The sequence below is a fragment of the Gopherus evgoodei genome, chromosome 2 (genome assembly GCF_007399415.2).
Source record: "Gopherus evgoodei ecotype Sinaloan lineage chromosome 2, rGopEvg1_v1.p, whole genome shotgun sequence".
In the NCBI taxonomy this organism is placed as follows: Eukaryota; Metazoa; Chordata; order Testudines; family Testudinidae; genus Gopherus; species Gopherus evgoodei.
In genome coordinates, this window is record NC_044323.1 from 68,450,151 (window position 1) to 68,472,679 (window position 22,529).

The 22,529-nt window shown below is 40.9% G+C and overlaps 1 protein-coding gene across 1 annotated transcript in view; it reads left to right on the forward strand.

Moving 5' to 3' along the window:
- The window catches only part of KCNH8 (potassium voltage-gated channel subfamily H member 8), a 360,755-nt gene that overhangs the window by 276,926 nt on the left and 61,300 nt on the right, over nt 1-22,529 (forward strand). Inside the window, exons 8-11 of the mRNA XM_030550923.1 lie at nt 2,145-2,342; nt 12,085-12,284; nt 14,428-14,677; nt 18,194-18,408. Of these exons, the coding sequence (XP_030406783.1) occupies nt 2,145-2,342; nt 12,085-12,284; nt 14,428-14,677; nt 18,194-18,408 (863 nt within the window). The remainder of the gene's footprint in view (nt 1-2,144; nt 2,343-12,084; nt 12,285-14,427; nt 14,678-18,193; nt 18,409-22,529) is intronic.

Below are 22,529 nucleotides of genomic sequence, written 5' to 3' on the forward strand. Positions count from 1 at the left end.
CAGGCATTGTGGGACACCTCCTGGAGGCCAATCGCAGCATTGTAATTGACCAGGGTGTCTACACTGGCACTGCAGTGCCGTAGCCCTGGCGCAGAAAGCTGTATGCCTCTTGGGTTTTTGGTGTGTGTTTGTTTTTTTTAACAGTGCTACAACTGCACAGTTTCTGCGCACTAAGGCCTGGTCTACGCTGGGGAGGGAGGAATCGATCTAAGTTACATAACTTCAGCTACATGAATAATGTAGCTGAAGTCGACATACTTAGATCTACTTACCGTGGTGTCTTCACTGCAGTATGTCAAATAGCTGATGCTCTCCCATCGACTCCACCTGTGCCTCTCGCCCTGGTGGAGTTCCAGAATCAACGGGAGAGTGCTTGGCAGTCAATTAATTGCTTCTAGACAAGATGCAATAAATCGACCTCCGCTGGATCGATCGCTGCCCGTCGATCCAGCAGGTAATGTAGACAAGCCATTAGTGGCTTGGCAGTGTGTACACCTCGGGAGTTACACTGCAGGAAGCTGCTTTACTGCGCAGAAACTTGCCAGTGTAGACGAGGCCTAAGTCACTCTGCACAGCCACCTTATGAAGGTGCAGTATGCTTTCCACCCATGCATCCTGATAATCCTGCTAGGTTATGTAAATGTGGTGGCAAGGCTACAGCTATGCTTCTCCCTGCCACTTCCCTCCCTCCATTTGGAGTAGGCAGCATCCCATGGCAATGAGGAGGGGGTAGCACAAGAAAACAGAGACTGCAGTTGTGGCTGGTCCAGCATATTAGTAGTAATGACTCTGAACAGTCTGCTTTCAGAGACTTGTTTGAACTCTTTTGGAAGATACCAATACAAAGTCACAAAACAGTCACAAAATGTTATCACAATTGTTAGACTTCATGTTTAAAACTTATTGCCTATTTTGTAATTTTTCAGTCTAAAGGAATTTCTCCAGCTCCTAGTTTTACTGATCTGTATGAAGTGAGTGGAAAGGATAGATGTTTATGTCTTTCAAACTGTCAGTACATGCATAAATTAACATAATGATTCAAACATCTTGAAGGGTTTAGACTACAACCCAGAAAAAGAAATCCCACACAGAACTTCTGACAATGAAATCAGCATACCAGGCAAATTATACTGCCTTCACTGTGCATGAATATCTAGGAAGATTTCCCACCTACAAAAGCAAATCCTCCGAAGGGCAGAACTAGGCACTACAATTAGTTTTTTCATGCTCTGCTTTTCCTCAACTGCCATTTATTCAGATTCTTTGTGCAAGGTTTGCTTAGTTGTCCCTCAGTTTGGCAAAAGTGAAAATAAAGATTAGATGAGCAATTTAGAAAACAGATTCGCTACGGCATTTTTTAAAACCTTAACTCTGGTTTATAAGTCTCTTGTCTGGCTTTCTGAATCTTTTCTTCTATACAGAAGAAATATATAGATAAAGATCCAAAATCTTTATGATAATCATAACAAGTAATGCTTTGCCTCTCAGAAGCTCAAAAAGCTTTTCAAACATAGGGACTCCTCCAGGCACCAGCACGCCAAGCTGTGCCTGGGGCGGCAAGCCACGGGGGGGCGCTCTGCTGGTCACTGCGAGGGCGGCAGGCAGGTTGCCTTCGGCAGCTTGCCTGTGGAGGGTCCGCTGGTCCTGCAGCTTCAGTGGACCTCCAGCAGGCGTGCTGCCAAATCCGCAGGCACAGGGACCTCCCGCAGCCAAGCCACCGAAGGCAGCCTGCCTGCTGTACTTGGGGTGGCAAAATATCTAGAGCCACTCCTATTCAAACAACAATTAATGGAAAGAATGAAATGGAAGTTGTATTCATGCTACAGTATTATTAGATTATTTTCTCTGCTAAATTGGATGCTTTGATTTGCCCAATACAGCTGTTGGATGCATCTAATAAACACTTGATTTCAGTAAAGGAGTCTATTTTCACCATATGCACTCATGCATAAGAACAAATAATATATGGACATAATTCTCTAAACACCTTGTAAGTGTTTGCAGAATTGGAGCTTTAATTTTCATTTTATTCTTGGAATCATGTGTAGAATCCAGTGCCCTAAATCATAAAAGTATGACATTTATCTTACAGAATCTGTTGTTTTCATTATGCTGTTTCTCATTTTTTTTTTTTTGCTTTTCAGGTTGGCTTCATGAGCTGGGGAAACGTATAGAGTCTCCTTACTATGGCAATAATACATTAGGAGGCCCATCAATCAGAAGTGCCTATATAGCTGCCCTTTATTTCACTCTCAGCAGTCTCACCAGTGTTGGGTTTGGAAATGTTTCAGCCAATACTGATGCAGAAAAGATTTTCTCCATTTGCACAATGCTGATTGGGGGTAAGTAAAAATGTTTTGGAAAAGTCAAATTTGAACAGGGGGAAAAAAGGCAATTTGAAATTATAATTTGAAATGAATTCAAGTAAAACACTAATCCTAAAATGCCATGTCCTTGATTAAATTTGAAATTTGTGAGCCATGATGTGGTACATTTTCATTAGCTCAGTAGCAAATTCAGTGAATCTGAAACCTTTTTGTGGTATAGTAAACCAACAAACAATTGTCTGCAGGTCTCAATTTTTCATTGCAAGGGCAACAAAGAATATTGAATAAAATATGCCTGATCACTGTTGTAGATTAATTCTCAAAGCTGGAAGGGTTTTTGTTATTTTTGGTCTGCTTATTGTTACCTGCTTTTGATTTATGTTGATAAATGTTTGTTACTGTTGAAAAAGTATTTGCTCATTGCAGTGGCTTTATTTCTGTTGAGTCAACCCACCACCTCACTCCAAGATTCCAAACTGGTTTCATCTTCAAAATGTGGTATACCTGGATCAGGCTAAGTGACAGTAATAGAGAGAGAGTTCTGCAGGTTTTTATACATTTACTTTCATCTCTTCTCCAAAAATATTGGCATTAAAGCATAATATATATTTCATACTAATCAAAAGCAATGCTCTGCATGAGTGCTGGGATTCAAAGTGAGTCACCATTAAACCGCTGTGCACCACATTGTTTCTCAGGCTGCTTAATTGTCCTGGGTTTAGTGGTAAGTATTTTCACCAGTGAAGTTTCACCCCAAGCCTAGTCTTCATGACTCTTATTGTCAGTTCAGCAGTGTAAATTTCCACAGTGTAAACTTGACAACTTAACACCAGAGACCATGGTACATGCTGAATATCACTGTAAATTATGAATTCACAGCATCCAGCAATGAAGTATAAAAATATAAAAAGCCTGATGAATTATCAACTCTTTTTCACTGTCCTAGCAATAAGTAGCTGTAATTATAATAAGTTAGACAAGGAACAGTGTCTTATTAATTCCAGCAGTTTCATGAATGCTACAGTTAGTACAGTAATTAATTTTATTGATAACATACAATTTCAATGCTGAATAATAGTGAAAAAGGGTTAAATATTTAACCTTCAAATGTTCCACATGTTTTCAAGGTAGTCAAACACAATGTTTTGTAGTGGAATACGGGGGGGGGGGGGGTAGGGGGTTGTTTTTATTAATCAAGAAATATCCATGAAGGGATGATGAAGATGGCAGAACTTCCAAAAACTTACCTTGGAAAAATATAAAGGAACCATATAACTGTCATTTATTTCCTAGACAGAAGAATATCAGGAGGTGTTGTTTTGCTTCTGCTTGTTTGTTTTTGTTGGTTTAATGACTTTATAATAATCAGAAGTTTGACATTTTTCATGTTAAGAGAAAAAGAGACTTCATTCTCCCAAGTGGGTATTCACCCACGAAAGCTCATGCTCCAAAACGCCTGTTAGTCTACAAGGTGCCATAGGACTTTTTGCTGCTTTTACAGATCCAGACTAACACGTCTTCCCCTCTGATACTTCATTCTCCCTGCAGTTCATGACTATCTGTTGCTGAAGACAGAGAAATTCCTTTGAATTCTGTATGGTGGGGCACGAGGAATCAGGCCTCCAAATAGATATTAGCTCTCAGAATACTACAAAGGCTGTCATTCAAACAATTTGATTTTTAGTGTGGCTACAGTAAGCAATGTGGTATTGTCCTTCCCTCCTCCCCCACCCCACCTGGGCTACCTTGTCCATTATCTCATTTTTTTTAATTAATAAAGAAAGAATACGTGGTTTCAAAATAATAGTTACTTTATTTCAAAGTGGGGAGGGTGGTTGGCTTACAGGGAATTAAAATCAACAAAGGGGTGGGTTTGCATCAAGGAGAAACACACACAATTTTCACACTGAAGCCTGACCAGTCATAAAACTGGTTTTCAAAGCCTCTCTGATGCGCAGCGCACCTTGCTGTGCTCTTCTAATCGCCCTGGTATCTGGCGCAAAACCATTGTCTGCCATTGCTTTCATAGAGGGAGAGGCAATTGACGAAATGTACCCCAAACCACCTACAACAATGTTTTTTGTCCTATCAGGCATTGGGAGCTTAACTCAGAATTCCAAAGGGTTGCAGAGACTGCATGAACTGTGGGATAGCTACCCACAGTGCATCGCTCCATAAGTAGATGCTAGGCATGGTAGTGAGGACGCACTCCACCAGTGTAATGTGCTTAGCGTGGACATATGCAATTGACTGTATAAAATCGATTTCTAAAAATCAACCTATATAAAATTGACCTAATTTTGTAGTGTAGACATACCCTTCATAACTAATTGGTGTGAGATGCAGATCTTATGTTTAACTTTGAGGGATATTTTCTCGCACCTGGGTAGTAGGTCCAGTGTGTGTGCGCATGCGCAGGGATAGAGGTATTGTGGAAATGCAGAGGGACTGTCAGATTCTGTCAGGACTGTAATGCCGATGCAACAGAAGAAAACTGCAGCTGACGGACAGGTTGAGTCAAGAGTATGTTGGAAGAAAAGGGAATGAACTTGCATTTGGGAAGGGGCTGGGTGGCAGCATATATCAAGAAGAGAAGGAGGAAGAGGATGATTTATTGCCCTTTTGATTGAAGGTTTGTGGAAATTTAGGTATGTGGGACATTATTTAGGGGACTCAGCAGAGAGGGCAAAGGGGGGCAGTGGAGTTGTCATGGGGAAGTAGGAGGTAACAAACTTATCTTCACCTCAGTAGAATTTGTTGGGGACAAGAATATTCATCTACATTGTTTCAAGGCTTAAGGTATTTTTGTCTGACGAATGTGGTTCTTAATGTGCCTTTGGTGTATAATTTTCCCAGAGCTTATATTTTACTATACATTAATGAAATGACTAACATCTTGAAAATTAATACTTTATTTATTTTGCAAGATACTTGCCCTGGTGAGGCATTAATTAATAAATCTGTTGGCTTCATATGGAGTGGATAGTATTTTTTTTAAAGTAGCAGGAATAATGTTCTCTGGAAAAGCAGCAAAGAATCCTGTGGCACCTTATAGACTAACAGACGTTTTGGAGCATTATTCTCTGGGTGTCACTGCAGGGTAGGTCAGTTGGAAGAGTATATATCATTGACTAAAGTGTGAATTTATTACGTCATTAAGAAAAGAATGATCTAGCCTTTATTAATAAAGTTCTGTAGGCTGGCAGATAAAGGAGAGGGGTACATTTCAGCACAAGAAGAGCCTGTAATTTTTTCCTGTAAGCACTTTTCAAGCATGACCTTAAGAATTGGGGGGAAAAATTTATTGATTATATCAGATGCTTCCTTATCTTAGGTTTATGAACCTTTGTTAATGCTTATGAATTTTACATAATGTCTGTTCTTCAAAGGTAGCCATTATTTACTGTGTATTGATTTTTATTTTATTGTACTGTGAAGGGTATTTTTTGTTTTATCATATCTGTTTGCTAGCTTTGATGTACTGATTTTGTATGAATTTTTCTATTATGGTGTAAGACAGACAAATATCATAGGAAAGATAAAAATGTCTTACTCCATGCAATATGTGGTCCCAGAGCTGAAGGAGAAAGTAAGTGGATCTTTAGACTTTAGTAGATTTATCTTTCTGCTCTTGACAGGTGAACTTGCTTTCAGCAGCTGAGTCCAGATATATTACAGCTTGCATTGTATTATTACTGTATTTGTTCGGCAGAACACTGCAATAGGGCAGCCATTATTACTGGACACTTTTGGGAACTCTGGCCTTAATCGTTCTGCCTCAGTTCCCCATGTGTAAAATTGGGATAATACCACCCTTTCACCTCACAGGAGTGGTGTGAAGGTAAATTCATTCATGTTTGTGAAGCTTTTCAATACTATAGCGATGGTCCATTAGTCACACAGAAAAGTCCATTTGAAAATTAGTAATTCTGAATTCAGAGAAGGGTTTGAATAGCATGCAGCAAATAAGGCCTGTGGCCACACATTGAATGATGATAAAAAATATTTAAATAACTACCCATTCAGAGACCAACATAGCCACTGGAGATGGCCAGGTGGGGAGGCGGGTTTGAGAGTCATTGCCCTCCCTCCCCTCAGTTTTTAAATGGGGGAGCATGTCCCCCCACTTCTGAAAACCTTAACTCAGCAGGGATGACTGGGTGGCAAGATAGACTGGAGAGTCTAATGGGACTGTCTGTGACTCCATGGTAAGACTGTGACAGTGATCTAGGAGTTCACATTTGTTTCTGGGTTGGTTAAATCTAATTATAGACAGGGGCAGTTCTAGGCATTTTGCCGCCCAAGTACAGCAGGCAGGCTGCCTTCGGCAGCATGCCTGCAGAGGATCCACTGGTCCCGCATGACATGTGCCAACTGTTTATATTGGAGGACACATTATACCTGCTTCTAACTTGACTCATGAAACCATACCATGACATCAATGATCCTGGAAAAAGGGAAGTCGGTTACAAACTCAGTAGTTGCAAAGTGATCTGGAGTGCATGTTTGGGAGGCTGAAATCTCATTAGTGCTACACACCTGTCTGGAGGCCAATATGGTGAACATCATTGCTAAAACTGTCACCTGTGGCACATTCCATAATATTTGTGAGGGTAAAGAGGAGTGCTTCCATCCTGAGTATGCTCAGGACAAGTCTGCTTTACCGACTGTGTACAAGCAGCTGGATCCCACCTACATGCACACAGGTCCGGTTTCCCAGCAGACAAGGAAAATCAGGGATGTCATATGTGCACATACCTTGGAACAGCAGGGAGACACAGGATGACATCTGCTTTTGCTGGAGCACACCTTCACACCCAGTGCAGTTGTTGGAAAAGCATAGGAGGGAATAGTGGCACATATGTGTGGGGCTGCACATCTTTGTGAGGGTTTGTTCCCCTATAGTCAAAGATCATTAGTCATTTGTTCCTGTGACAATTCACACATTACAAACCATTATAACAGGGCAGTGTGATGGGGCATTCGCCCCATGCTGGCAGGGACAAGATTAATAGAGCCTTTAGGAGGCTGCACAAGAAGCAGCAAAGAGCAGCCAATCAGAGCCCAGTGGGCTCATAGAAAAGGGGCTGTGGGGGCAGAGTCAGTCACTACTGGGAGCTTGAGGAAAGAAGAGTGTGTCCTGAATAGGCTGCAACCCTGTAGCACCTTGGACAGTGCAGGCCAGGGACCTGGGGAGTAGAGATGGAGCTCTGTATGAGCCATTGAGTTTGAGTAGGGTGCTGTGGCTGCTGAGAAGTGGCCCAGGGAAACGCAGTGGTAGTTGAGAGAAAGGAATGCAGAAGGTGACTGTGGTTTAGGGGGTCCCTGGTCAGAGATCTGGAGCAGTGGGCGGGCCCTGGTTCCCCACCACACACACACACTCACCATGGGGGAAGTGGCTGGACAGTTGGACTGCAGTACTATCCCCTAGATGGGGGAAGCAGAGAAGGTGAGAAGGCTAGAGGGCTGTGTTATGAAGAGGATGCCTTGCAGTGACATGGGTCCAAGAGCAGATGTGACAGCAGGCGAGGCACCATCACGAGAGGGCGTACCGACCTGCAGAGCTAATCCCCAGGACGGCCAGCAGGAGGCACCACTGTGGTGAGTCACGCCCTGTCACAGTCACCACCACTGGGGCTACGTCTACACTACAGCATAAAATCGAAATTACTATTACATGTTTTATAAAACCGATATTATAAAATCGATTTTATGCATCCACACTAGGGCACATTAATTCGGTTTTGTGCATCCATAGTCCTAGACTACCATCGATTTCCGGAGCAGTGCACTCTGGGTAGCTACATTAAAGGAATGAGACCAATAACTTCGATTTCCATCCACACTAACCCTAAATCGATATAGTAATATCGATTTTAGGGTTACTCCTCTCGTTGGGGAGGAGTACAGAAATCGATTTTAAGAGCCCTTAAAATCGATTTAAAGTGCCTTGTAGTGTGGACGGGTACAGAGTTAAATCGATTTAACGCTGTTTAAATCGATTTAATTGTGTAGTGTGGACCAGGCCTGGGTTAACACCTTAGGATATGTCTACACTACAGTATTATGTTGACCTAAATTACACTGATGTACAGCCACAATAATTAAATCACTTTTCCATGTCCACACTATTCTCCTTGTGTCAGTATGAGACATTGCTTGCACCGATTTAAGTCAGTGTGGGACATTGCAGCATGGCTTCTGAAAGGCAGCAACAGTCGATGTAAACAATGCAGTGTCTATACTGATGCTCTGGCAGCCTAAGTACATCGAAATTGATTCCACACCTCTTGTGGAGATGGAGTCATTAAGTTAGTGTAGTGGGTGAGTTACATTGACGGGAGAGACATTTTATCATAGACACTTGCAGAGTTAGGTCAATTTAAGCTGCCGTATGTCAACCTAACTCTGTAGTGTAGACAGGCCAGAGGGTTGGGACTGTGCTGTAGAGGGTGGCTGCTGAGCTGTAATGCTTCTGAATTCCCTAATCACACTTGTTTACAAACCTCTGCTATTTGGAGCACTTAATCTCTTTTAATGACCTCATCAACATTTGCTTTGTGGGTGTGCAAACATTCTTTTCTTTAACCTTTCTTTGTCAGCATTGTTGCCTGCATATAGCAGTTGTTTGTGGAGCTACTAAGGTTAAAACTGCTCAAGATTAGGGGAAGGTGGTGAAAGAAAAGGTCATTTAATCATTGGGTAATGGCAGATGCTCAGGGGGGCCTCTGTGAGGGGTTTCAGGAGCCAGAGGGGAGGGTATGGTCCCAGGAGTCCTGAAGGCTCCTCCTGGTTACAAGGTTGGGGGGTCAAGCACCCCAGGAATCCTGGGCCCAGCCTTGTTGGGGTTACGAGGACTCTGCCACACAGGAGAGTGGAAGGGGAGCCCTTGAGGTCAGGCAGGCCTCTGGGTAAAGGAAGTGGGAGCGAGGACTCAGATCCTTTTGCTAGCCCATGCCACCGGGGTAGTGTATAAGCCAGGAAAGTTCCCCACAATAGTGGGACCATTCCCCTGCTTACACAAAGAAGAAAGGACTGCTGTGATTACATTTTTTCTCAGACAACCAGAATATTCCCTTCCTGGACACTCTCTACCACAGGGGTCAGCAACCTTTCAGAAGTGGTGTGCTGAGTCTTCATTTATTCACTCTAATTTAAGGTTCCGTGTGCAAGTAATACATTTTAATGTTTTTAGTTTAAATCTATAATATATAACTAAACTATTGTTGTATGTAAAGTAAATAAGGTTTTAAAAATGTTTAAGAAGCTTCATTTAAAATTATATTAAAATGCAGAGCCCTCCAGACTGGTGCCCAGGACCCAGGCAGTGTGAGTGCCACTGAAAATCGGCTTGCGTGCCGCCTTCGGCACCTGTGCCATAGATTGCCTACCCTTACTCTGCCACCAGTCCCCTGTTCTCTATTCCACACAGCTCCCGTTTCTAAGGGAAGGGTAAGATCAGGCAGGGGGAGGTGATAGAAATACTAAAGCAGTTATCTTCCAAGGGATGAAGGACAGCCATTACAAACTTCAGACAGACAACTATAGGTTTTCTACAGTTGTCATCACATCCCCAACCAGGACTTTTCTAAACCACCCCATCCCTTCTCCTGGTCTGTGTCCTTAGGATCATCGCTGCCTGGGTGCTGGCCAAAAAACACACAGACAATGGGCACAATGATTTTTCTTTAATAATCTGTTTTTTTCAGACATAGTTTCTGTCAAATGTATAATACTGGCTCATCAGAAATCAGTAAAACTAGTTGTTTATAGCTTTTCCATGCTTGGGGACCATGCAAGTGTTGCAGGAGAGTGGGGGGCTGGTCTTAAAATCAGGAATTTAGCACCAGAGCAAGAGGAGATATTGGTGGGGAGGACTTTTAACTTGTTAGCCTTGGGTTCTAGTTCCTACTGCAGTTTGAGGCCCTCAGAATCACAGGGTAGGGGGGAAGGGGCAGAACCTTCCTTAACTGGCTACTCCAGGTAGAGGAGGAAAATCACATGCACCTCATCCTCTGGATTATCCAGAGCATCCTCTGTGTTCCCTGCTGCCTCCTCACCATCTGTCAAATGATAAGGCTGATGGGGTTGAGGAGGGGGTCTTGAGCCACTGAAGCTTTGTGGTGGGAACCCTTGACAGCACCTGGCCCAGTTTGTCGTAGAAGGAGCATGTACAAGAAGTCCATCTGGAGCAACTACTGGAGTTGTTTGCCTTCTTGTACAGGATCCTCAATTGCTTGATGCGTTTCAGCTACTAGGACAGAGCCCGCTCAATGCTCTCCTGCCCCAGCCTCTCTAAAATTTCACCAGTACAGTTATATGTTCCTGCTGCTCCAGGAAGTCATGGAGGATGGTGTACTCTGATCACAGATTGATCAGCATGCAGGTGTATTGGCAGGCTAGGCAGCTGCTCTCAGAGCAGGATCCATATTCACTTGTACTGATCAAAACAGTGCAGCTAAAAGCTGTTCTGATGTGGTCAGTGTGCCTCACTGTTACCAAAGAAAATGAGGGGACTGGAATCTTTGCAGTTTGAGTAAAGGTGAGGAAGAAAAGAGTTCAGTGCATTGTGGGAATAGGGGTGGAGGATTACTGAAACTGGAGACCTGGTACATGCCCCTTGCTCCCAACCACAGTTCAGAGTGGCATGGGTATGAGGCTGTGCCACAGCCTGAGCTGTGTACTTATGCACACCCCACAGGCATGGTAGCTTATTCACCCTCCACTTGCCTGCAGACGTGTGGTTCTGGAGTTCAGATGTGAACAATAGGGGGGTTATGGCACAACCATGTGCATGGACACATGTAGACATAGCTAGAAAGGCCTACTGATAAAACTCAATGACTGTGTTAAGAGCATGCCTGGTAAACAAGTGTGGGACCAGAAATCAGTGAGCCAAAATTGGTATGTTGGAAATTAGGCCTAACTGGTGGACAAAATAATGAGCAGATGGGCTGTTCCAACTAGCAGTCCATTTTGAGGTCCGTTAAAGAATGAGAAAAATTGGCTACTGACATCAGTTTCACCATCATGGCTGCTATTTCCACCATCTCCTGGGACCCCAGACCACCTTTATCCTATTCTTGTGAGATGTCCTGCCCAGACAGGGCCAGAGGTGCACCCAGATGACATTGCTATCTCCACCAGCTCCAGCTGAATCACGAAGGCCACCAAAACCATTCACACCAAAGATTTCACACCAAGTATCTACACGAGAGAAATTCCAAAAAGAGGATAGATATAAAGAAATTTGGTCACCCTTTTTAGTCATACTCAAAGTAGAAGGGCTCCTCACCCAGCAAGCCAGTCTTTAGCCCAGGTTCTTTTAATATTAACCTGATCTTGAATAAGTAATAAGTAATGTACAGTTGTAGTATGCTGATGTTTTATTGTAAAGTTTCTAAATGGCTTTGAAAACAAATTTATTTCCTGAGTTTGGTTTTAATCTCTAGTCAGATAACAGCACATCAGCATCCATTCTGACCTAATTTTATAGATTTGTACCAAAAAAGGAAAAAAAAAAAAACTTCTGAAATGCCATGTCTCTCTCCTCTCTGGTTTGGTTAACATGCTATCAGAGTAGCTATATTTACTTAAGAGTTTTATCATTAAAGTGCTGCTTTAAAACTTAATTTTGCCTATTTATAAGTGAAAGCTTGGATTCTGTGAAAATTGCCCTAATATTTTCTATATTGTATTTTAACCATAATCTGCAAAGTCACTGCATCCCATTGTACATAATTTCTGTTCTCCTCAGCTTTGATGCATGCCTTGGTGTTCGGAAATGTGACTGCTATAATTCAGAGGATGTACTCCAGATGGTCCCTTTATCACACAAGAACCAAGGATCTAAAGGACTTTATACGGGTCCATCACCTGCCACAGCAGTTAAAGCAGAGGATGCTTGAATATTTCCAAACCACCTGGTCTGTCAATAATGGAATAGATTCCAATGAGGTAATAATCAAAGCATGGCTTCCATTGGCTTCTTAGATTTGTTCTGATTGGTTTTTTTAGTTAAGATGGTTTTATTCTGAAATATGTGAAGTCACACATCAGAAAGAATGTGCATAAGGAATAAAGCTGAGTTTGTTATCCCAGAGGGGATATGTAGGTTGTTGAACCATCTGTTTGGGAATATCAGACTCCCTGAAACTAGAAATTCAAATTTCATCAGGGCCACCTAAGCCCACCATAATTTGGAAGTACTGAAGTACGATTCAGCAGGGGTCTTTTTGATAATGCCCTAAAACAGAGGAGTTTCTGTCTTGCACCAAATGTTAAAGTATCCATGGCACTTTTCCTAAGAGAGAGATTTCTTCCCCGTCCCTAACCGAAATTACTACTTCCTCCATCCTTACCTTCTCTTCACTGTTTGCAACCTTTTGTACATAGGTGGCTGCATTTCCTGAATGTTGTGTATATAGAGGTTGTGAAACATGATTGGATCCTTTAGGCTGAAAGGCACTGTCTGAATCTAAAATATACTTATTACTACTTACATATTTTTGAATGTTAACTAATTACTGAAGAAGAGTAACATGAGTGTGAAAGTTGGAGAGAGAACTCTGGTGGTTTCTTAAATAATTTAGTTGAGTCATATATAATTATTTTACTCCATAGGACATAATGACTTTCCTTGGCCCAATGCTTGTTTGAACAAACCATTCCTGTTGAACATTTCATTTTCATTATGTGTCGTTATAAAACTCAATAGTCTCCAGAAACAATACAGAAATAAATGTGACGATTTTGGTTTCAGAACATTCCTTTTGAAGTTTTCTTTTCTGGTGCATACAGAAAACGCAAGGGGTGGGGTTTTCACCAGTGCTAAATGACTTAGGCACATACTGGGAAATTTTCAGAGGAACAAATGCCAGTTACTTCTTCCTATTGACTTTCAAAAAGTTACTTAAGCACTTTATTGTGTCTCCGCCCCCCACCCCCCGCCAAAAAAACCATTCTTGCGGTGCCTTGGTGGAAGAAAGATAATGTTTTATCAATTTTATGTTGCCCTTATATGAAAAAAGCATCTATGAGCAGAAACATGTACTTACTAATTTTCCTCTTCTGCACTAGATCTGCTGAGAAACTGACATAAGTGACATCAGAACCTGGCTCAAAACTACAATGGGAGCTTGCCTGAATTAGGACTGAGGAAAAACTAGGAAGAAATATCCACCCTTTGCCTTCACCAGGGTTTTGTGCTGTACATGCACCTCATTCCACCTCATCACCATCCCTTTTTCCCCCAAACGTCCAATGTAACATCATAGAGGGAACTCTGCAAGGGGGAACCTTATGGAGGTTTGATCCCCCATAACCACTACCATGGGTTTTACCACAGAAGTGGGCAATATAGGCCTGAATAAGGGTTAATTAAGGATCTCAGGATTTGGACCACAGTAACAGTGTTTGCAGTTAGGGTTCCTTGGGCAGGCTGGGATGAGTGTGATATTGAGGGTAAAACTCCATGATTAAAACAGCAAATACAGTTTAAATGGAAATACATTGATAGACCTTTCCTTTCCTTCGCAGCAATGATTTGCAGCTTCCTATTTAAAATGTCTATCTCACATTCACACGATACATGATATGAACATTTTAAGAGGACTCTATTGCAACTCAACAAAATTATCATTACTTGTTTCTGCTCATGCCATATAGGCCTGGCATGAATTATTTGTTGTTTTATTTCTAGTTGGAGTCATTGTGCTAGGCATTGTTGCCACAAAGAACATACAAGCTATACAAAATAGTCTATTTTCTTCTATCAAAAAGCTGCAAGAATTGTGTGTGGGTTTTGTGTACAAGGTAAACTTGTAGTACAAATGCATTTTTAATTACCAAAAAACCTTTAATATATTATAAAGTGTCCCTGAAATCAATGGGTGCTTATTTGTGTAAGGACTCAGTAAGAATTAACTAAGGACAAGATTTGGCCCTCTATAGTGTGTATTTTACTTTAAACATAAATGCATAAGAGAAAACCTAAGCATAAAGGCATTGTGTACATTGCTAGTAACTCAGATCCAGTATGCAAAAAGTAAAATAAATTATTTTACACTTAACATCAATCTCATTTTCCCTTTTTGGACAGCTTTTAAAAGACTTTCCAGATGAGCTGCGTTCAGACATCACCATGCACTTGAACAAGGAGATTCTGCAGCTGTCCCTTTTTGAGTGTGCCAGTCGTGGTTGCCTCAGGTCTCTGTCTCTGCATATCAAAACCTCCTTTTGTGCTCCTGGGGAGTACCTTCTCAGGCAGGGAGATGCCTTGCAGGCTATCTATTTTGTGTGCTCAGGTTCCATGGAAGTACTGAAAGATAGCATGGTGCTGGCAATTCTTGGTAGGTTAATGTTTAACATCTTCCAAGAAAATGAATAGTCTTCTAATGCAGACAATACTGTAAAGTTAAATGTTAACAAAGATAAACAAATATCTCCAGATAACACTTAGACCACTGCTAACTGATAGATGAGCGTGTCCTAGCAATATTGATGAAAGATGAGCCAAAACCAGGTCCCTAGATCTACTCTACATGCAACACACAATATCCCTAAGGTTTTCGTTCTGAGTTAGATTCAAGACTTGAAGGGACCTATTTTTAGTTCAGAAGAGGCCCAAATCGCATGAATGGTGATCTTACAATAATGCATTGTTCGAGGCAAAAATCTCAAAAAAACAGTTCTCAAGATGTTGGCACCAACCCACAGGAATAATTCAGCTTTAAACCCAAACCTAAAGTCATGGCCTAACCCTAACCCAAATCAGTGTAACACTGTGTACCCTGACCCATTTCTAGTAAGGCTATGGAGTTAAAAAGAGTCTTGCTATCAGCTTTCAGGGACGCTAATAGCTAGAACAGAGAGTGGAAATAGGTTCTATTCTAGGATCAGCCACTGGTTTGCTATATGTCCATGGACAAATCACCTGTTAACCACCTCATGTCTCAAGTAATTGCAGTAATGAGGCCCAATCCAATGCCCATTAAAGTCAATGAGAAGACTTCCATTGACTAGTGTGGATTTTGGATCAGACCCATCAGATTTCTCTAGTTCAGTGTTTGTAAAGCACTTTGATATCTCCAGATGAAAGGTGCTACAAGTGCTAAGTATTATTTAATGCAGGTTGTTAAGCCCCTTTTGTAATTTTAGAATATATTCTTACATTTCTAAGTGTCCCAGCCTTGAATAGTCATACAATACAACCAATATTTAGTTTCTGCTTTACTTGCTATTTTTTTGGACTGTGTTAGACTCTTGACATTACTGATCTCTAGTCTTTATAATTGAATTTCCTTTATGACTAATGTACATTTAGGGGTTAGGTATTTTCAAGAAAATAACTATAATACATTTCTTTTTGTTTGTTTTATAACCCTTTAATTCCATTAAATTGAGAATCCAAGCCACGCCGGACATTACTCATTTGTAATTAGGAAGTTTAAAAATAGCTAGCATTTATTGGCTGAGCTAAACCAATGCTATAAAATAACGTGTAGAGAAATGATAAGCTTAAATATAACAAAAGGTCAAGAGTTGCCCAGAGTGGAATTAAGGTATCATTAGTGCTTCCATTCTTAGGAATTTCTGAAAATATTAATCAAAACTTTGCACAATAGAGACAACACCAAAGGATTAGAGGATTTCTGTATGAAATCATAATTAGAAAACAGAGTTATAACCGCGTGGATGAAAGTTTCATCACAGTGAATGGGAACTTCCTCAATTAAGTCTGATTAACACTAATAGCAGATGTATACATCAAACCTAATTGCTGGAATGAGAATATACTCTGTTGATGTGAAGTAATCCAGGAGACAAATTCATTAGTAAAACAGTGGATTATTGTCTGGTCTAATTTATAAATTATGGCCTATAATTTATACTCTACTTGTAATTCCAATAGAGTGGTCTTCGAGTTTGTTGATACATTTTCATTAGCAATACAATACAGTTAATACAACAGTAGATAATTTAATACAATATAGCTATTTATTTTGGTTCCTCTTGATATTATCAGTTTATAATCATGAATATGGAATCTTTAAGTAAAGAAAAATATTTTAATACTGAAATGACATGCTGTTTAAATATACGTCTTAGATTTATGTTTTAAAAGGTTAGCCAGAAATGTTTGGGGGCAAAAAATCATTCCATCAACCAAATTAATTTGTGAATAAGGCTGCAATGACAGAGAGATATTGTCAAACAGATGTCTCCACATAAATCCACACAAGCAAGTCTGTTCTCCAGTCAGAAAAGAGAAGAGCTGCTTAGACTGACTTATATGATATCTGTTTAAATGGCAAATGTTGGTGTACCCTGCACTTGCTCGTTTTATTTTTGTGACAGTTGTGTCTTATGCATTCTGTCTACAATGTTTGCTCTTGAAAAGGAATATATAGTAATCTTGTAAGATAAATTGTACTTTTTTTCCCAGCTGGTATTATTATTATTATATTTAAAAGTCCTAAACTATGAGATCTAGTCCAGATGGTTTATAGATTCATCATACTAAAATGTTCACACACCTGAAGAATTTCCGATTAGTATATTTGAAAGCAGTTTTGGTAAATTCAGAATAGCTTTTTAACTAGTGTCCTTATTTATATAGCTGCCACTGGAACACCTTGCCTGCCCTCTCAGGAATATAACCAGGAAAATCTAGTCTGAAAAGCTGGCGATATCAGTCACAAAGTCAACATATCAGTTTGCTTAGTTTATATTGTTGCCATTAGAACATAATGCAGTGAAATCATAGCAAAATATTTGCATTGGTGTGTTGTATCTTCTATTATGTTTACCATTCTGATAATAAACACAATTGGTCCTGATTACCATTTACACTAAGGGCACTTTACTCCATTCTTAAAATGCATTTAGGGCCCTTTTATGCTGTCAGAGCCGTATAACATAATCTTATGTAAATGTGGATCAGTCCCTACTGGGTTTACTGTAGGTACTTGTGAAAGCAAAATATTGTAACATCTCGATCTTTACAGTGAAGATGCAGTAGCAATAGAAAGCTTTAAGCAACTTCTAGTGGGATGGGTTTTTTTTAAACTTTTAAGTTAAGCGTTTCAGTGCAATATGCATTTGGAATTACCAACTGAATGGCATTTCGAATTTGAAATACTGTCTTTTACTTATAGTACAAATAATTCTGAACATTTCACCATAAAATTTCCATGCTCTCAGGATAAGTTGTGCCCTTTAATACATGTGCGACTCAAAGGCAGTTGTGCCTATATCTGAAGGTATAATGGCTTGAGAATCAATTTGGTTTTTTTATTGACAGTCAGGAATTTTGTTTAACTGAATCCCCAGTTTTGCAACAATACACCGGTAAGGTATACAATGACACATAGCCACCATACATTGCAAATCATTCACTATGCACATTTTAAGTAAACTATATATATATAAAAGAACCCTTCCTTAGAGCCATCTTTTTTTATTACAAATACTTTTGTCAATTTTACTTCTTTCTAACAGAGGGTCTGTGAATGAACCTCTACTTTTTCAGACACAAAATTGCACCTGTCACTAATTGCTGATGAAAATACTTAATTTGTATTGCTAATTACTATATTGCTCCCTTCAAGAAGGTAGTTACACATCTGGATATTATCATTTGTACCTTCCACCAATTGTAGGTGCAGATGTAATATTGCACCTGCAAAAATCGGGAAAGCTTTTAAATATCAGATCATGGATGTCTTTAAAATGTTAGGAATGAAATTGTGCAGTAGCAGCAGCAGGCTTTTAAGTTTTAGCAGTTAACATTAAATGGACCTTTAAGTTTCAGCAGAAGAGTCAAGTATTTATTCTTTTGAAATAACTTTCATATTTTTCTTTAGGTAAAGGAGATTTAATTGGAGCAAACCTCTCAATTAAGGACCAAGTTATTAAAACAAATGCAGATGTTAAAGCTCTAACCTACTGTGACCTCCAATGCATTATCCTCAAAGGACTCTTTGAAGTGCTCGATCTTTACCCAGAGTATGCTCACAAATTTGTAGAAGACATTCAGCATGATCTCACGTACAATCTGCGAGAAGGCCATGAAAGTGATGTAAGTATTGTTAAGCTATCTGCAGTGCTTTAAAGATGATTCTCATACTTAGATGGTTTAGATTATCACAGTAAAATAAAGCTTTATTGTTCATTTTAAAATGCCCACTCATTATGCTTGATGTGATAATTCAGTCATTAACCACATGAATTATTGATTGGGTAATCCCAACATGACCTCTTTTTCTCACTTGTCTACGTGAAAACATTATTTATGAATGATTCCTTCTGAGTGGATTTTGTCCTCTTCTGCTTATATTTAACAGCTATTTGCTATCATATAAAATATGTATCCAAAGATGTACTAAAGTTACAGCTCCTATAGATCCTGAAATGCCAGGGTAATGAATATTAAGTTCATAGCTCACTGAATTCTCCATTTCACATTTAAATGTTTTCAATGCTACCCAGGCTTGAAACGAGCTCTTATATGAACAACTGTTTTTCAAAGCAGTGCAACTAAATATATTTTGCTGTTTAATCCAGGACTTCATAGGTATGTGACTTGCAGAAAATCAATATGTTGTACAACCTGTGCTTGCAAGGAAGAAGCCCTGAATAGGACATTGCTAAAGACCACAAAATGGATTGACCAAAACACTTTATAGTTTGCTACACAATTTCAGTTATACTAACAATTTAATCATTAAAACATTTGGAGACAACTCTCCTTTTGTGATTCAACATATAAGTGTATAAAATCGCCTAGGTAAGGGGAAGTGTTTATCTGAGTCTAAGTAACCACAGGACCAAGTATTCTAGTTAGAAAATAATGATGGACAAAGTTCAAGAGGTTCAAAGGTTTGGCTCACATAAGCTTTGATAAGTTTAGGTGTTTATCTGAATTTCTCTAATTTTGTGAAGCTTCACAGTGACCCCATGGAATGAAGCCTGGGGTAACATAAAGCATGTGACTTGGTATCAGGAGACCTGGGTCTTAGTCCAAACGTTTCCATAGCTATCTGCATGAACTATACTCTGTAGGCAAACAGACGCATCCACCCAATCCCATAGCAGCTCTCAGGTATGTGGACTGTGGCAGCTACTGCATAGTACAGGGGAAGAAGGGGATGTGGCTTACTGCTCAAACAGCATCATGTCCTCATCCTGCTCATATCCACTGCCACATGTTCCTGCACAGAAAATCACTGTGGAGCTCAGTCCTGCAGCATGTTAGCCTGTGCACGGCATAGCCTGCATTAAGACAGCTTTATGCCCTAAAGCAAGGGAGAACTTTGGACCAGGGTGTGTCTCTGTCAATGCTGACTGTCAATGTTGTATTATGGCTATTTTTAAACTTAATATCTCAGCATGCCCTAGATCTTATGTGTCCTAGAATGCATTGTGCTCTCCCATCCCTGTGGCTACTGGGAAGCCCCAGAACTCATTGGGACTAAGATAGCAACTGAGCCAGCATATATGGCCAAACCTTTGCTGCAAACGGTAGAAGAATGTTAGCTAAGTGAAACCAACAGGCCTCTTGGGGGTTGGGGAGGAGTTTGAGATACTATCTCAATCTATAAAAGCAGCAAAGAGTCCTATGGCACCTTATAGACTAACAGACGTATTGGAGCAGAAAAGGGAGTTGTTCAAGATTGTGGCTGAAATTTGGGCTTTCCTCTTCTGTCTTGTACAGGTTCACACATCCCTATGTAAAAAATAATTCACACTTTTCATTATATTGGCAAGTTTGGGAATTTGGGTTAAATTTGGCAAAGACTTTCAACTGGAAAAAAAGTCAGGATGGGTTTTTTTCCCCCAACATTTTCAGGATAAACCATTTTGACGCATCCTTTCAAAATGATATTTTGCAAATGAAATGTCATTTTGAAACAACATTTGTTTAGAAAATGTCCATTCGAAACAACTTTTGAAATGTTCTGTTCACTCGAACAAAAAAAATTTTTTTTCTCATTTTGACAAGGAAAAACCAAAACAAATTCAGTTCCAGTTTGCAAGGAACCAGTTTTTTTTTCTGGTTTGGCCACTGAAAAATATAGTCATTATTCTCCTCAACTCTTAATTGGTTTGATCCCCTAAGGGATTGGTCCTGTGGGGACATCTTTCAGTCTGTATCAGGAAGCCAGGTAGGATGGATCCCAAGAGAAGGAGATGGGTGGTGATAGTCGGGGACTCCCTCCTAAGGGGGATGGAGTCATCCATCTGCCGTCCAGACGGGGAAACTCGAGAAGTGTGCTGCTTGCCTGAAGTCAGAATTCAGGATGTGACGGAGTGTTTGCTGAGACTGAATAAGCCCTCAGACGGCTACCTCTTCCTATTTCTCCATGTGGGCACCAATCATACTGCCAGGAATGACTTTGAGTGGGTCACTGCAGACTACGTGGCTCTGGGAAGAAGAATAAAGGAGTTTGAGGAAAAGGCCTGGGTGGGACCATCGAATTGTGGAGGTAAATGTGTGGTTGCACAGATGGTGTTGGAGAGAGGGCTTTGGATTCTTCGGCCAGGAGATGCTGTTCCAGGAAGAAGGATTGCTAGGAAGAATTGGAATCCATCTAACGAAAAGAGGGAAGAGCATCTTCGCAGGCAGGCTTGCTAACCTAGTGAGGAGGGCTTTAAACTAGGCTCGCTGGGGGATGGAAACCTAAGCCTAGAGGTAAGTGGGATACTGGGGGGAAAACACAAGAAGGAGGGTCCAACAGGGGAGACCTCCTGATTCATACTGAGAAAGTAGGACAATCGGCTTGTTATGTTAGGTGCCTGTACACGAACGCAGGAACAAGCAGGAAGAATTGGAAATCCTGGCCCAGTCGAGGAACTGTGATGTGATTGTAATAACAGAGACTTGGTGGGGTAAGTCACATGACTGGAGCACTGTCATGGGATGGGTATAACTGTTCAGGAAGGACAGGCGGGGGAGAAAAGGTGGAGGAGTTGCACTGTATGTAAGACAGCAGTATGATTGCTCAGAGCTCCAGTCTGAAACTGGAGAAAAGCCTGTTGAGAATCTTTGGGTTAAGTTTAGAGGCAAGAACAACAAGGGTGATGTCATGGTGGGCATGTGCTATAGCCCACCAGACTAGGAGGATGAGGTAGACAAGGCTTTCTTCAGACAACTAACAGAAGTTTCCAGATCACAGGCCCTGGTTCTCATGGGAGACTTCAATCATCCTGACATCTGCTGGAAGAGCAATACAGCAATACACAGACAATCCAGGAAGTTTCTGGAGAGTGTTGGGGTCAACTTCCTGGTACAAGTGCTGGAGGAACCAACTAGGGACCATGCTCCTCTTGACCTACTGCTCGCAAACAGGGAATAACTGGGGGGAAGTAGAAGTGGGTAGCAACCTAGGCAGCAGTGACCATGAGATGGGCGAGTTCAGGATCGTGACAAAAGGAAGAAAGGAGAGCAGCAGAATACAGATCCTGGACTTCAGAAAAGCAGACTTTGACTCCCTCAGGGAACTGATGGGCAGGATCTGCTGGGTGGCTAATATGCAGGGGAAAGGAATCCAGGAGAGCTGGCTCTATTTTAAAGAAGCCTTATTGAGGATGCAGGAACAAACAATCCCGATGTGCAGAAAGAATAGCAAATATGACAGGCGACCAGCTTGGCTTAACAGAGAAATCTTCTGTGAACTTAAACACAAAAAGGAAGTTTACAAGAATTGGAAATTATGACACATGACTAGGGAAAAGTATAAAGATATTGCTCGAGCATGCAGGGGAGTAATCAGGAAGGCCACATCATAATTGGAGTTGCAGCTAGCAAGGGATATTAAGAGTAACAGGAAGGGTTTCTACAGGTATGTTAGCAACAAGAAGAAGGTCAGGGAAAGTGTGGGACCCTTCCTTAATGGGGGAGGCAACCTAGTGACAGATGATGTGGAAAAAGCTGAAGTACTCAATGCTTTTCTTGCCTCGGTCTTAACAAACAAGGTCAGTTCCCAGTCGGCTGCACAGGGCAGCACAGTATGGGGGGTAGGTGAGCAGCCCTCAGTGGTGAAAGAACAGGATAAGGACTATTTAGAAAAGCTGGGTATACATAAGTCCATGGGGCTGGATGCAATGCATCCAAGGTTGCTGAGGGAGTTGGCTGATGTGACTGCAGAGCCATTGGCAGTTATGTTTGAAAACTCATGGCAATTGGGGGAGGTCTTGGAT